The 15131-nt window shown below is 40.3% G+C and overlaps 1 protein-coding gene across 2 annotated transcripts in view; it reads right to left on the minus strand.

The window, feature by feature from the left end:
* Positions 1 to 15131, minus strand: part of ide (insulin-degrading enzyme) — a 119335-nt gene that overhangs the window by 34486 nt on the left and 69718 nt on the right. For both annotated transcript variants that reach the window (XM_078564953.1, XM_078564951.1), the window contains exons 16-18: positions 13445 to 13555; positions 6574 to 6694; positions 2788 to 2879 (exon numbers count right to left, since the gene is read on the minus strand). In XM_078564953.1, coding sequence (XP_078421079.1) covers positions 2788 to 2879; positions 6574 to 6694; positions 13445 to 13555 — 324 coding nt within the window. The remainder of the gene's footprint in view (positions 1 to 2787; positions 2880 to 6573; positions 6695 to 13444; positions 13556 to 15131) is intronic.

Consider the following 15131-nt stretch of genomic DNA (forward strand, 5'->3'; position numbering starts at 1 on the left):
CAGGGCTGAGCATTGCCTCGGTATAGACAGGTTTGCTAGGGCTAAAGATATTGCCTTACAAGAGAGTGAAGGAAAACGTATAACCACTTAGCTCCCGAGGAATCAGCCAGTTGAAGTCTATCTTGGGAGAACCAGTAGTAAAGTAGTCTTAGTCATTTTGGAAAAGCTAAGAGTCTTTGTTAGAAAGCTGTTTCCATCAGAGAGAGGACATTCAGCAGGCAGCTATAAAGTGCAGCTTCAGCTGTTACAGTGGAATGGAAGGTTCAATAGTTAAAGGTAGACTGGGAAATTGTGGCTTGGGAAAGGATCCACCAGAATTAAAGTCTTAGAGCTGCAAAGAAATCTGTATATATATGAGATCTTGGAGTTAAGTTGACCAAGTTAAAATCTCAAAAGGACATAGTAAGTCAAGAGAGCAGGTTCAAGGAACCAAGAGAAGATCCCATAAGCCCCAGGATCCATGGGAAAGACAGATCGACAAGCGTTTCGTGCCATGCCTCGACTACTGAAATGTTAAGTATCAATCTTTATTGTCCAATAAACCTGGTTAGTTTGCATTCTAAATTAGTGATTGTCCTTTTTGTCAACATAGAAAATTTCTTGTTGAGGAATAACCAACTCTGGGATTCAGTGTAGAGCCCAAATCCCTACATCATAAAGAACCTCAGTGGGAGCACACTTGGAGGACTGTCCACAATCCTGGTCTCCATATTACAAAAAAAGGGTTAAGAGAGTCACTGGAGGAGGTGCAGAAAGAAAGAAACCAGAACCGAGGGGTTATATCTATCAGGAAAGATTGAACCGGGACTCTTAGAAGGCTCAGGGGATGACCTAATAGAAGTCTTTGAGATTTGGAAAAGCTTTGGTGGGGTGGCCACGGAAGACATTTTTATTTGTAGGGGAGCCTATAACTAGGGGGTCAGAGTCATTAATAAATCCACTATGGAATTCAGGGGAAATTTATTTACCCAGAGAGTGGCTATAATGTGGAGCTTGCTACCACAAGGAAGAGTTGAGGTGGCTGGCATTGATGTATTTAAGGGGAAGCTAGATAAACATATGATGGAGAAGGAATTAAGGGATATCCAGGATGGGAGGCAGCAAATGGAGCATAAACATTGGCATGGAGCTGGGCTGAATGGCTAGTTTCTGCTCTGGTAAGTACTATGTGATACTATGTAACATTTACGGTCAATTCATTATTTTTGAAGTATATTCACTTATCCAGAAAAGGTTAGCACAGTCAACTGGCATGCAGCAAGGTTTCACATACAACAATGAAATAAATGGTCAGTTAATAAGCCAGAATTTGCTGGTGAAATAATGGTGCGTCAAAGGCGCAAACTGTTACTAGTGTACAAAAAACCACAAGAAAGTGATACTTCCTGAGTTGTGAATCGTCACAAATTGCTCGACTAAATGCCACAACTGATCACAGGCAGTATTGAATTCAAGGTAAACAATGTCACACTATCCTTCACAAGCCTAAATGCAATTGAGCTGCCCTACAGAAATACCATTAACTTCCAATCCAACCTGACAGCACTGCACTTTTGCATCAGACTGAACTGTTAAATTATGTTATTTCTGCACGAGATTAAATCAATACCATTCTTCCACTGATCAGGACATGGCACCACAGAGAAGAGAATAGAATTTTTTTAAAAAAAGCTCATCTCCCATTCCGCCTGCTGCAAGATATTATCTCACAATGCCTATGAATGGAGTTGTGTGTTCAGTTCTGGGCACCACACTTTGTCATGCCTTCACATCTTTCCCAGAAAGTAGATGATTCACAAGAATGGTTCCAGGGATGAGAAACTTTGGTTATGTAGATAGATTGGAGAAGTTGGGGCTGTTCTTGGTGAAGAGATGGTCAAGAGGGTATTTAATACAGGTATTCAAGTCAAGACTAGTCTGGACAAAAGTAGATAGGGACAAACCATTCCCACTAGTGTAAGAATCAGGAATGAGGAGATATAAATTTAAAGATAATTGGCAAAAGAAGCAATGGACCCTTGGAGAAACTCTCTCTCATGCAGCGAGTGGTTAAGATCTGGAATGCACTGCCTGAGTGTGGTGGAGGCATGTTCAATCGAGGCATTCAAGAGGGAATTGGATTATTATCTGAAAAGGAACAATGTACAGAGCTACAGGGGGAAGGTGGGGAAATGACCTCATGTCAGAATGAAAAACTATTACATCACAAGACGCACTGAAGCAATTCACCAAGGCTCCTTCGACAGCACCTTCCAAACCCACAACAGCTACCATCTAGAAGGACAAGGGCAGATGCACGGCAACCACCACCTGCAAGCTCCCCTCCAAGCCACTCATCATCCTGACTTGGAAATATATCGCCGTTCCTTCACTGTCGCTGGGTCAAAGTCCTGGAACTCCCTCCCTAACAGCACTGTGGGTGTACCTACACCACATGGACTGCAGCATTTGGAGACCTGACAACACGATGGGCTGAATGGCCTTCTTCTGTAACAATTCTGTGATTCTATTGCGTTGAACACAAACTTAATTTCACTTGTGTATTAAGTTTTGTTTTTGAGGCTGTACACTGATCAAGGAGATGATGCTATTTTTCTTCTTGCTGTTAAAAACATTTCAACAAATTTGACTCCTAGTGTCAGACTGAAAAACTGTTGCATTAGAAATGCATGGGAGATTAAGTAACAATTTCCCCTCATTAAATGGTACATGAATTTTGTGAACTATTGGTAATATCCTCAAACAAAGAAAAAGTTCTTTTAGTACAACTGAAGGTAACTAACTAACCTGTCTCGTTATATTGCCGTGGAGAAGAGCTTCTATGTGCAGCCGTGACAACAGTTGAGGTATAAAGGCCTTGAGGCGAATAAGAGTGACATCTGGAACAGATTTTTAGACAGCTAAATCAATCACACATCTAAAGAATATATATACACATCATTGCTGCAGAGAACCAACACAGCATGGCACAAAGCATTATAATGAAAATGAGAATGTGCACCTATCGTGAATTCAAAGCTGATTTTTCCCCAATGTACTACACTTGTCAATCGTCTTGCATTCACTATGCTTTGAATTCATATAACATCTTACCTGGATTCAAAGACCATTGTTTGATAGCACAGAACAGCAAGCTTGAGCAGTGATGGCGAGAAGTATTTTATGGAAAAGAAATCATGAAACAATGTTGTAGATGGAGCATCAGAGCTTACTCGCACAAATAAATAGACTAAAAGGACAAAGTGGTTTTAAATCTCCTTCAGTCTGTAACTAAGATTGCTTAAATTGCTGAGCATACAAATATGACACATTGTGAGCTAAGCAGCCCACTTGATTGGCACCCCATCCACTAACTTCAACATCCACTCCCTCCACCACTGGCACACAGTGGCTGCAGTGTGTACCATCTACAGGATGCATTCAGCAATTCACCAAGGCTCCTTCGACAGCACCTTCCAAACCCACAACCGCTACCACCTAGAAGGACAAGGGCAGCAGGTGCATGGGAACACCACCACCTGGAAGTTCCCTCCAAGCCACACCATCCTGAGTTGAAACTGTACCGCCGTTCCTTCTGTCGCTGGGTCAAAATCCTGGAGCTCTCTCCCAAAAAGCACTGGATGTCCCTACACCACATGGACTGCAGCAGTTCAAGGTGGCAGCTCACCACCTTCTTGAAGGCAATTATGGATGGGTAACAATGCTGGCCTAGCCAGCAACTCTCACCTTGTGAGAAAGAATTTTTTTTTTAAATCCCCTTTTCAGCCACCTGTCACAAATTAAAATACAACTCGAGTACAATACAATCAAAGGTTACGGGGAGAAGGCGGGAGAATGTGGTTGAGAAACTTATCAGCCATGATTGAATGGCGGAGCAGACTCGATGGGCCGAATGGCCTAATTTCTGCTCCTATGTCTTATGGTCTTAATAGAGAAAAAATGAAAGGTTTGCATCTAATTTCTATCAATAGATATTACTGCACAATTAAAAACCTTCCTATATATGTTTAAATGAGTAAGGTGCAGTAACACCATTTCAGTGAAAATAATCCTTCGGCACACACTACTGAATGCAATTAAATATAGTTTGCAAGATTTTGGTCAAAAAAAATATATGGAATAATGAGATGGGCAAGTTAAAATGCTAGCCATGTTAGTTACCTTTTGGTTCTAATTGCAACATTTCATTACATACTGCAAATAAAAAGTAATCAGATAAAGTGACAAGTAGTGTTATGGCTGTGGTGCATAACATTATGAATTAGTATTAAATTCAACGATTTTACTGTAATCCTACTAAATTTTATGGTGGGGGAAGTTGACGAGAGATTTCCCAGGGGCCAACATCCTTCTAGTTTTTTTTGTGCAATCTGTTCATTTACAGGTGTAGTAGCTTTAAATATTTTGCTCAGCCATACATGTGCACTATGTTAAAGTGCATTACTTGTATGCGGCCTGCATATCATCATCCAGGTTGCTGCGTGGCCATACAGAGCTTAGAAGGAACATGTAGGGGCCATGTAATTTAAAAAATTCTTGTTCATGGTTAGTTCATCTTCCCTATAACAATATGTGCACTGCTTCATTCTGGGCCCAAATGTTTTTGTTGTTACTGTAAAGATCCTGACGAACAAACTAACTGAAGCAAATATTGAAAAGGCTACCAGCTTGAAAAAAAAAGTCTCTCAATAGTCACACCTAACACAAATGAAAATGGTTGCGCAAGTCAATCATTGCAGGCCCAGGATATCGCTACAGACAATCTTTGCTATAACATTCAGTCCAACCATCCTCAGCTGCTTCATCAATAACATTTCCTCTGTCATAATATCAGAATTCTTGCTGCACTTGTGTCAGAGCAGAGGTGCTGATTATTTTTCCCCATTTAAAGGGGAACCTCCTGGTTAGTATTCATTTCAAACAGGCTCTGTGGAGCTGCAGCATTACTTAGGGACTCTACCATTTTCAGACAGGCATACAAAGGAAAACCAGGGACCTATTGAGTCTGATTTATAGCTTGTGCACTGAATTCCAAGTCCCATGGTGCTTGCTACCCTCATTAGGGCCAATAGGCACCTTAGACACTCTGGACTCTGCAACACAAGCCATGCTTAAGTGCACTGTGCAGCCTTCATAGTAATGACTCCATTGCTGCTCAGAAAATCCAAGTGTTCCCAAGTGTCACCAGGTTCCACACAATACCACCTTAGCAACAGAATACGCAGCAGAATATTTGATATAATACTGCCATCATAAAGTAGCAGATTGTCACACATATCCTGAAGAATTCTACTGTGCTGATCTTGAGATTTAGACATTCTAGTAACGATCTAATTTTAGCTTGCTTGCATTTTTTGGGTTGGAAAGGGTTTATAAATGTAGTTATGGCAACATTAACCTGAAACTCAAGGCAGTCCATTATCATGCAGTAATAAGGAAAAGAAATAGGAGAAGTAGGTCATTCAGCCCCTCTAGCTTGCTCCGCCATTCAATAAGATCACGGCTGATCTGGTTGTGGCCTCAACTCCATTTTCTTGCCTGATTCCCATAACCCTAGACTCCCTTGTAGATCAAAAATCTGTCTAACTCAGCCTTGAACATCAACGACCCAGTTTCCACTGCTCTCTTGGGGTAGAGAATTCCAAAGATTAATTATCCTCAAATAAATTACTCCTCATTTTCATCTTAAATGGGAGTCCCATATTCTGAAATTGTGCCCCCAATCCTAGATTGCTCCACAAGGAGAAACATTCAACATCCACTGTCAAGCCCTCTCAGAATCTTACATCTTTCAATAAGATCACCCTCTTCCTTCTGAACTCCAATTTATGGGAAGTGGATTTAAATGTTGCAATATCATTTAAATAATAAGATACATCTGACTCAAGTATTTCTGCATTGGTATATTTTCACCCCAATTAATTTTGTTCTTGTTTTCTTCAGTGAAGTGTGAATGGTGGAGTTTTGCAAAAGTGACAAGCCTAACACAAATCAAGTTAAAAAAATCCATAACAGTGTTAATTCCTTGAATTATCATATTCATCTGAATTCAATAGTCATTGTTTGATATGGTTTTCTGTCCCATAAATTTGCACAAAGATCGCACAGTTGGCGAGAGATTGGTCTTTCACCTCTGGTTCAAATCAATCCAGACTTATGCAATGGAAATTCTATACATCTGTGCTTATAGAAGGTTGCCAAATTAGTGAGTTTGCCTGCTGGGCTAACTCATTCATAGGTCTCAGGCTGCTAGTTCAGCAAATGGAAAATGTCACACTGGTGGGAGAGTGGGTGCTTTTCTGAGGTATGTTATTGGAACAAAAAGTAGAGCTTTACTCTGCATCTGGCACTGCTATACCTAACCTGGAGTGTTTGTTACTGCTACCTGGGGACCTAAAATAGGTGCATTCCTCACTTTGATGAGCACATGAAAAAGAAAAGTGACTATTAATCGTATTGTATAATAATCTCAACAAGTTTCAAACGTGAAATGTATTCAAACAGATAAAATTTTAAACTATTTTGTTTTCTGCCAATTTTTGCATTGCATTTACAATTCAAAAAAGCTCCTACCTTCCAGTGCTTCCTTAAGTTCATCTTTGGTCCATGCCACCTCAGTCATTAGCAGTCTGAGATAGTACATAGCATGCTGGTGAGGCTGCTCCGCTCTAAAATTATTCAGGGATCGCATATACTGGAATAAAAAGGAAATCAATGAAATAACTGTCATTATCTCACCCTGCTCCAAGTAAGGTTAAATATCTCTGACAAATGAATTAATTTAAGTTTAGATATGGCCCCCATATTTGAATCTAACTCAGCCTTTAAAAAATATTCAATGGCTCTGCCTTCACTACTCTCTGGGGAAGGGAATTCCACAGGCAAACGACTGAGAAAAAAAAATTCTCCTTATTCAATCTTAAATGGGAGGCTCCTTATTTTTAAACTCGGTCACCTAGTTCTAGTCTCTCCCCCAGGGGAAAGACTCTTTCAGTATCCACCCTGTCAAATCCCCTTAGGACCTTGTATGTTTTAATAGGACCATCTAATTTTCCTAAACCCCAATGGATACAGGCCCAACCTAGCCACATAAGATAACCCTTTCATCCCAGGAATCAAATCGAGTAAACCTTCTCTGAACTGCTTCTAATGCTATCATATCCTTTCTTAAATATGGAGACAAAACCGGTGCACTCCAGATATGGTTTTGTCATATCCCTGTACAACTGTAGCAAAAGTTGCCTATTTTTATATTCCATACCCCTGGAAATAAATAACATTCCCTTTGCCTTACTAATTATTTGTTGTACCTGTATACTAACTTTTTGCGATTCATTTCTGTGATTCGATGTACGGGAAACCCAGATCCATCTGTACTGCAGAGTTCTGCGATCTCCATTTAAAATAGTACAGTGCTTTTCTATTCTTCCTGCTAAAGTAGACACGTTCACATTTTCCTACAATATACTCCATCTGCCAAATTTTTGCCCACCAACTTAACCTATATCCCTTTGCAGACTCATTTATGTCCTCTTCACAAACTTACTTTCTAACCTATCTTGGCCTCATCTGCAAATTTAATGACCCTACTTGAATGAGGGGACTGAATGTAATTGTTACAAATTGTAAATAGTTGAGGCCCCAGCACTGATCACAGCTTCCCAACCCAAAATGACATTTATCCCTACTCTCTGATTCCTGTTAGCCAACCAATCCTCTATCCATGCTAACATGGCATGCCCTACACCACAAACTCTTATTTTGTGTAATAACCTTTGATGTGGTACTTATCAAAGGCCTTTTGGAAATCCAAGTACACCACATCTACTAGTTCCTCTTGATCCACATTGCTTGATTGCTTGTTCCTTCCTCAAAAAACTCTAATAAATTAGTCAAACATGATTTTCTTTTCACAAAACCATGTTGACTCTGCCTGATTGCATTAGGATTTAAGTGCCCTGCTATAGCCTCCTTAATAATAGATTCTAGCATTTTCCCCCATGACAGATGTTAGGCTAACAGGCCTGTGGCTTCCTGCTTTCGGTCTCCCTGCTTTCTTGACCAGAGGAGTTACATTTGTTATTTTCCAATCTGATGGGACGTTTCGAGAACCTAGGGAATTTAGCAGCTGCTTCTTTTAAGACCTTAAGATGAAGACCATCAGGTCCTGGGGACTTCGGCTTTCAGTTCTAATAGTTTTCAGTACCCTTTCCTTGGCAATTGTAATTGTTTCGAGTTCCTCTCTCCCTTTGACCTCGATTTACAATTATTTCCGTGACGTTGTTATTTTTGTCTTCTGTAGTGAAGACAGATAAACTCTGTTCAACGCTTCCACCATTTCCTTATCTCCCTTCATTAATTCCCCAGGCTCAACTCAAGGCCAATGCTCAAGTTGCTCTTTTCCTTTTTAAATAGTTACAGAAACTTACTGTTTTTATCTTTTTAAGCGAGCTTTCTCACTCTTAATTTCTCCTTCATGATTCTTTTAGTCATTCTTTGGTGTTTTTTTTTTAAAAAACTTTGCCCAATGTTCTGACCTACCACTAATAGTTGCAGAATTGTATTTTTTTCTTTCAATTTGATACCATCTTTAACTTCCTTAGCTACAGAGGGTGTATCCTTTTCTTACAATCTCTTTCTCATTGGAATGTATCTCTGCTAAGTGTTATGAAATATCTCCTTAAATGTCTGGCATTGCACCTCTACTATTCTACCCTTTAACCAAATTTTCCAGTTCACTTTAGCCAGTTCTGTCTTCACATCCTTGCAATTGTCTTTAAAAAGCTTAAAACACTAGTCTTAGACCCACACTTCTCACCCTCAAACTGAATAGAAAATTCAATTATGTTATGATCACTGCTGCCTTGAGCCCCCTTTGTCACTGGATTAGTAATCCAGAGACCCAGAGTAATGCTCTGGGGATCCGGGTTCAAATCCCACCAAAGCAGACAGTGGAATTTGAATTCAATAAAAATCTGGAATTAAAAGTCTAACGATGACCATAAAACTATTGCCAATTGTTGGAAAAGCCCATCTGGTTCACTAAAGCCCTTTAGGGAAGGAAAAATGCCGTCCTCGCCTGATCTGGCCTATATGTAACTCCAGATCCACAGCAATGTGGTTGACTCTTAACTGCCCTCTGAAATGGTCTAGCAAGCCACTCACTTGTATCAAACCGTTAAAAAGTCTAAAAGGAATGGAACCGGGCGGACCACCTGGCATCGGCCACAATATCAAACAACCCTAGTGACCCTGCAAAGTCTTCATACTAACATCTGGGGGCTAGTGCCAAAATTGAGAGAGCCGTCTCAGACTATTCAAGCAACAGCTTGACATAGTCATACTCTCAGAAACATACCTTACAGAAAACATCTCAGACACCATCAGGTCTCATGGTATCAGGTCAAACATGGGCAAGGAACCCACCTGCTCATTACCACATACCGCACCCAGCCCCCCTCAGCTGATGAATCAGTCCTCCTCCATGTTGAACACCAATTGGAGGAAGCACTGATGGTGGCAAGGGCAAAAAATGTACTCTGGGTGGGGGACTTCAATGTCCATCACCAAGAGTGGCTCAGTAGCACCACTACTGACCAAGCTGGCCGAGTCCTAAATGACATAGCTGCTAGACTGGGTTTGCAGCAGATGATGAGGGAACCAACAAGAGGGGAAAGCATACTTGACCTCGTCCTTACCAACCTACCTGCCGCAGGTGCATCTGTCCATGACCGTATCAGCAGGAGTGACCACCGCACAGTCCTTGTGGAGACGAAATCCTGTCTTCATATCGAGGATACCCTTCATTGTGTTGTGTGGCACTACCACCTCGGCCTCCTCCGTAGGTGCCCAGCATCACAGATGCCAGTCTTCAGCCAATTCGAATCACTCGAATCAAGAAACGGCAGAAGGCATTGGATACTGCTATAGGACCTGACAATATTTCTGAAGACTTGTGCTCCAGATCTTGCCATGCCTCTAGCCAAGCTGTTCCACTATAATTACAACATTGGCATCTATCCGGCAATGTGGAAAATTGCCCGGGTACGTCCTGTACACAAAAAACAGGGCAAATCCAACCCGGCCAATTACCGCTCCTTCAGTCTACTCTCAATCACCAGTAAAGTGATGGAAGGGATCATCAACGGTGCTACCAAGTGGCACTTGCTAAGCAACAGCCTGTTCACGGATGCTCAGTTTGGGTTCCGCCAGGGCCATTCAGCTCTCGACCTCATTATAGCCTTGGTTCAAACATGGACAAAAAGAGCTGAACTCCAGAGGTGAGGTCAGAGTGATTGCCCTTGACATCAAGGCAGCATTTGACCAAGTGGAGAATCAAGGAGCCCTAGCAAAAATTGGCGTTAATGGGAATCAGGGGGAAAACTCCCTGCTGGCTGGAGTCATACCTACCATAAAGGATGATTGTAGTCGTTGAAGGTCAATCATCTCAGTTCCAGTACAACACTGTGGGAGTTCGTCAGGATAGTGTCCGAGGCCCAACCATCTTCAACTGCTTCATCAGTGACCTTCCTTCCATAAGGTCAGAAGTGGGGGCTGTTCAGCAGCATTCGCAACTCCTCAAATACTGAAGCAGTCCACGTCCAAATACAGCAAGACCTGGACAATATCCAGGCTTGGGCTGACAAGTGGCAAGTAATAATCGTGCCATACAAGTGTCAGGCAATGACCATCTCCAACAAGAGAATCTAACCGTCACCCCTTGACATTCAATGGCATCACTGAATCCCCCACTATCGACATCCTGAGAGTTACCATTGACCAGAAACTGAACTGGACTAATCATATAAAAATACTGTGGCTGCAAGAGCAGGTCAGAAGCTTGGAATCCTGCAACAAGTCACTCACCTGACTCCTTGAAGCCTGTCCAACATCTACAAGGCACAAGTCAGGAGTGTGATGGAACACTCTCCACTTGCCTGGATGAGTGCAGCTCCCACAACACTCAAGGAGCTCAAAAACATCCAGGACAAAGCAGCTCGCTATCTACAAACATTCACTCCCTCCACCACCGACACACAGTGGCAGCAGTGTGTACCATCTGCAAGGTGCACTGCAGGAACTCACCAAGTCTCCTTAGACAGCACCTTCCAGACCCACAGCCACTGCCATCTAGAAGGACAAGGGCAACAGACACATGGGACCATCACCTGGAAGTTCCCCTCCAAGCTAATCATCTGGACTCAAATACATCGCTATTCCTTCAATGGCACTGGGTCAATATCCTAGGACTCCCTCCCTAACAGCATTTGCCACATCACTTCAAATGAGAATGTGCCCACTATTCCCACCGTCTCCCACCTCAACAAATTTCCAAACCCAAGTCAAAAGACTACCTCCAATAGATACTGCACATTAATTTTTGCCAATAATCTCTTGTTCAGAACCTTACTAAATCCCTTTGAAATTCATTGAGAGAACATACATACATATTTCCTTATGTATCTTATTAGCGATCTCTTCAAAAGCTTCAATTAGTTTAGTCAGACATGTCTTACCCTTAAGCAATGCTAGGTTGGTTCTCCCTGATCATCTTATATTTCCTGAAGTGTTCACTCACCACTCCTAATGACAGATTCACGTAGCTTATCCATAACTGATGTTAAATTGATTGGCCTATAGTTAGCTGGTTTCTCCCTCCCACCCTTTTTAAATAAAGGAGTTACATCAGCAAGCTTTCAATCTAACACCACAAATCAAAAGCAAGAAAATTTTGAAAGATTATGATGAATGCTTTTGCAACTTCTTCACCTACTTCTATTAATATCATGGAGTGGAACTATTGAATCCTAGAGATTTACCTATTCCAAGTCACATTTTCTCCAATATCTCTTTTATCTACTTGTTTTGATTCCAACAAAGTTTCTCTTTTGATTTATTTAGAGTTACTCTATCATAGATATTTATCCTCTTCTACAATAAAAATGGATCTAAAATACATGCTCAACAAATGCCATTACCCTGTTGTCTGAGTATGACCAGCGTCTGTCTTAAATGGAGCCATAGTACTCATGAGCCATTTTCTTCCTCTTAATATATTTATAAACTTTTACTATTAACCTTTATGTTACTTACAAGGGAGGAGAAGGATTGAGAACCAAAATAAATAATTTTGTAAGTAGAAATATTCATCTAAAAAGCAAAATACTGTGGATGCTGGAACTCTGAAATAAAGACAAAATGGTAGAAATACTCAGGTCACGAAGCATCTGTTGAGAGAGAAAGCAGGGCAAGGTTTCAAGTCATGACTTGATGAAAGGTCACCAACCTGAAATGTTAACTTTGTTTCTCTCCACAGATTCAACAGCACCTTTCAAACACCTCTATCACAAGAACAAGAGCAGCAAATGCATGGAACATCGCCACCTGCAAGTACCGTCCAAGCCATACATCATCCTGACTTGGAACTATATCACCATTCCTTCACTGTCACAGGGTCAAAAAACCCTGCAGCACTAACAGCATTGGGTGCATCTGCACCAGATGGACTGCAGCGGTTCAAGAAGGTGGTGTCCAAGAAGGTGGCTCACAGCAGCTTCTCCAGGGCAATTAGGAATACTGCCCTTGCCAGCAACACTCATCCCATGAAAATAAAAACCTGAGTATTTCCAGCATTTTGTGTGTTTAATTTTCTTAAGTATACATGACAAGGACGGATCTGATCCAAATGGTAGCCAGTAGCACACAATACAGGAACGGTGATATATCACCAGAATTCCAATAATTACTGTGCATTGCAAAGATCCTATTTAAACAAATGATTGAACTTTTCCATATTTTAACCATAGTACATGATGTATGGATTTTTATTAAAAGTTTGTTGTGTTGATATCCAATTATACAGGCTCGAAACGTTAACTCTGTCTTCCTCTCCACAGATTCTGTCAGACCTGTGGAGTTTTTCCAGCAATTTTTGTTTTTATTTTAAACTTAGATTCTGTTAGAAATGACATTTGCAGAACCCAGTGCCTTTTCATTCCTTAACTAATGAACTAAATTGCCTCTCAGGAATTTCTTCCAAAACATTTCTAAGAATGATGGCCCAAATTTCTTATAAATTAACTATCATAGATGATAATGATCTGCCAACTAACCATCCCACTGTTTCAGCTTCTGCATACAAGATTTTTTGAATTGCAAGCTTGGATGAAATCAAATTTTGCTACACCAATTCTCCGTTACTCTTTCCAATTGCTCTATGAGAATGCAAAGTATCTAGAAGTTTTGATTAGCGTTGCTTGTTAAGCAAATCTTTCAAGTAAATGTTCTCCATCAGTTGTTCATTTGAAATATAGACAGATCAAACTCCTCATCTACTTAGCTTTTGATCTAAACTGGATACCAAAGTAAAAACTTAATTTTCTGTTAATTGAAACATTTGGATTTGCTCGTGATGTCAAAACATTTGATAAAATGTACTACTTACAGCTTCTTTGATTATTTCAAATCGTTTCTCATCAATGTCAAAGGTGGCCATCTTCTCAATTATCTTCTTGAGAATTATGTGTTGCTTGTCATTGTAGCCCTTCACAACCAGCTGTTGGCAAAGGAGATTATAGAGGTTTTGCAGGCAAGAAATAAGCAGCGGGAACTAAAGTACAAAGGCACTGAACAGTTATCACCTAAATTTACTGTATGCCTGGCAGATTTGCCAGTTACTTTAAAAACAAATTTATTTTCACTTTTACAAATTACAGAATAGAGTGAAGCATATTCAAAAATCACCGTTTACAGCTTGAAATGAATGTTACCATTTTGCAGCCAGCAATTTTCTTCAGATGGCAAAAACGTGTCAAGCCATAGTCGTGTTTTCTTTGAAAGTCATCCCAAAAGCTATGATGCAAGAGCGAGCTGAAAACATTACAACTAATTTTCTCTTCCCCTGCAGCACCATAAGAGAACGGCAACTCAGGCAAGTAGGGAAACTGCCTATCAATGTTTTATTATTTTGATTACAAATTCCCTATTCCACTAAGTGATGTGGCTGAACATAAAAATAGTGCAAAATGTCAAATTGAACTACAAAAAAAAATTTGAATTCTGAACAAACGAAGTACCTAGGAAAACAAGAAACTTTGTACATTTCAAGGCATAAATTGATGGAACTAAACCTATATGAGATATGGAGTGTCTGCCTGAAACACTGTTTGGGCCACTTGGATATCAAAATTAGGACAGGAGTTCAGGGGTGTGACAAAGTTAATAGGAGTTATTTAAGGAAATAACAGAGTAAACCGATAAAAAGAGGAGTTATGCTGATTATTAAAAGGAATACAACAGCAGAGAGTAATTGTTACTGGATAGTTTCTGCACGAGAGAGAGAGCTGTCAACAGTGAAACTCATCAGGAGCCTGTAGTCAAACTGTTGGTCCTCTCAAAAACATTCATACAAAGTTGAGGCAGCAAGCATTCCCTTTTGACACACTTGTCACTATTAGGTTTGTAATATTTTTTCCCCAAATCATCTCTGCTCATAACTATGAAGTATAAAATAGGTAATATTTACTCTAGTCCTCCTACCATAGGTCATCCCATTATACCTCAAACTATGTCACCCACCTACTATCACAACCAGCTCTTAAGCTGGAATATTCATCAAGGATATGTTGTAACATTTTAAAAATTAATGGGACTCTAAATTTTTGGACAAATGTGATCTGAACATAAATTATGGATCAATAGGCTATTGTATAAATAAATGCAGACTAAATAAGCATAATCTGGTTTGCACACATCAATGTCGTCATTATCTCTTTCTGGCAGGAGCTCTGGCTACTTACGTGAACTTGAATATGCCCAAAACTTGGAATAAGGAAACATCCAGGAGTTTGTAGGACATTTTGGCTTTCAAACACCCACCGTCAGCATCACCCTTGCACCCCCACCCAACCAATGGACCACTCATACTTAAAAGTAGAGGGAGCAGCGAGACAAAAATTATCCCCATAATTCCATACTCCTGAGGAACAGTCAGGAGTTCAAGTGTATTCATGACATTTTAAATGGTATTTATTTATATTTATTTCACAATAAACATAATATATATAAATAATTATCCTTGAACAGATGTAAAATTGGAGCCAAAGTTTGGTCTGTTTAGCGCAAACAAAATA

The sequence above is a fragment of the Cetorhinus maximus genome, chromosome 20, assembly GCF_964194155.1.
Source record: "Cetorhinus maximus chromosome 20, sCetMax3.hap1.1, whole genome shotgun sequence".
Lineage (NCBI taxonomy): Eukaryota > Metazoa > Chordata > Chondrichthyes > Lamniformes > Cetorhinidae > Cetorhinus > Cetorhinus maximus.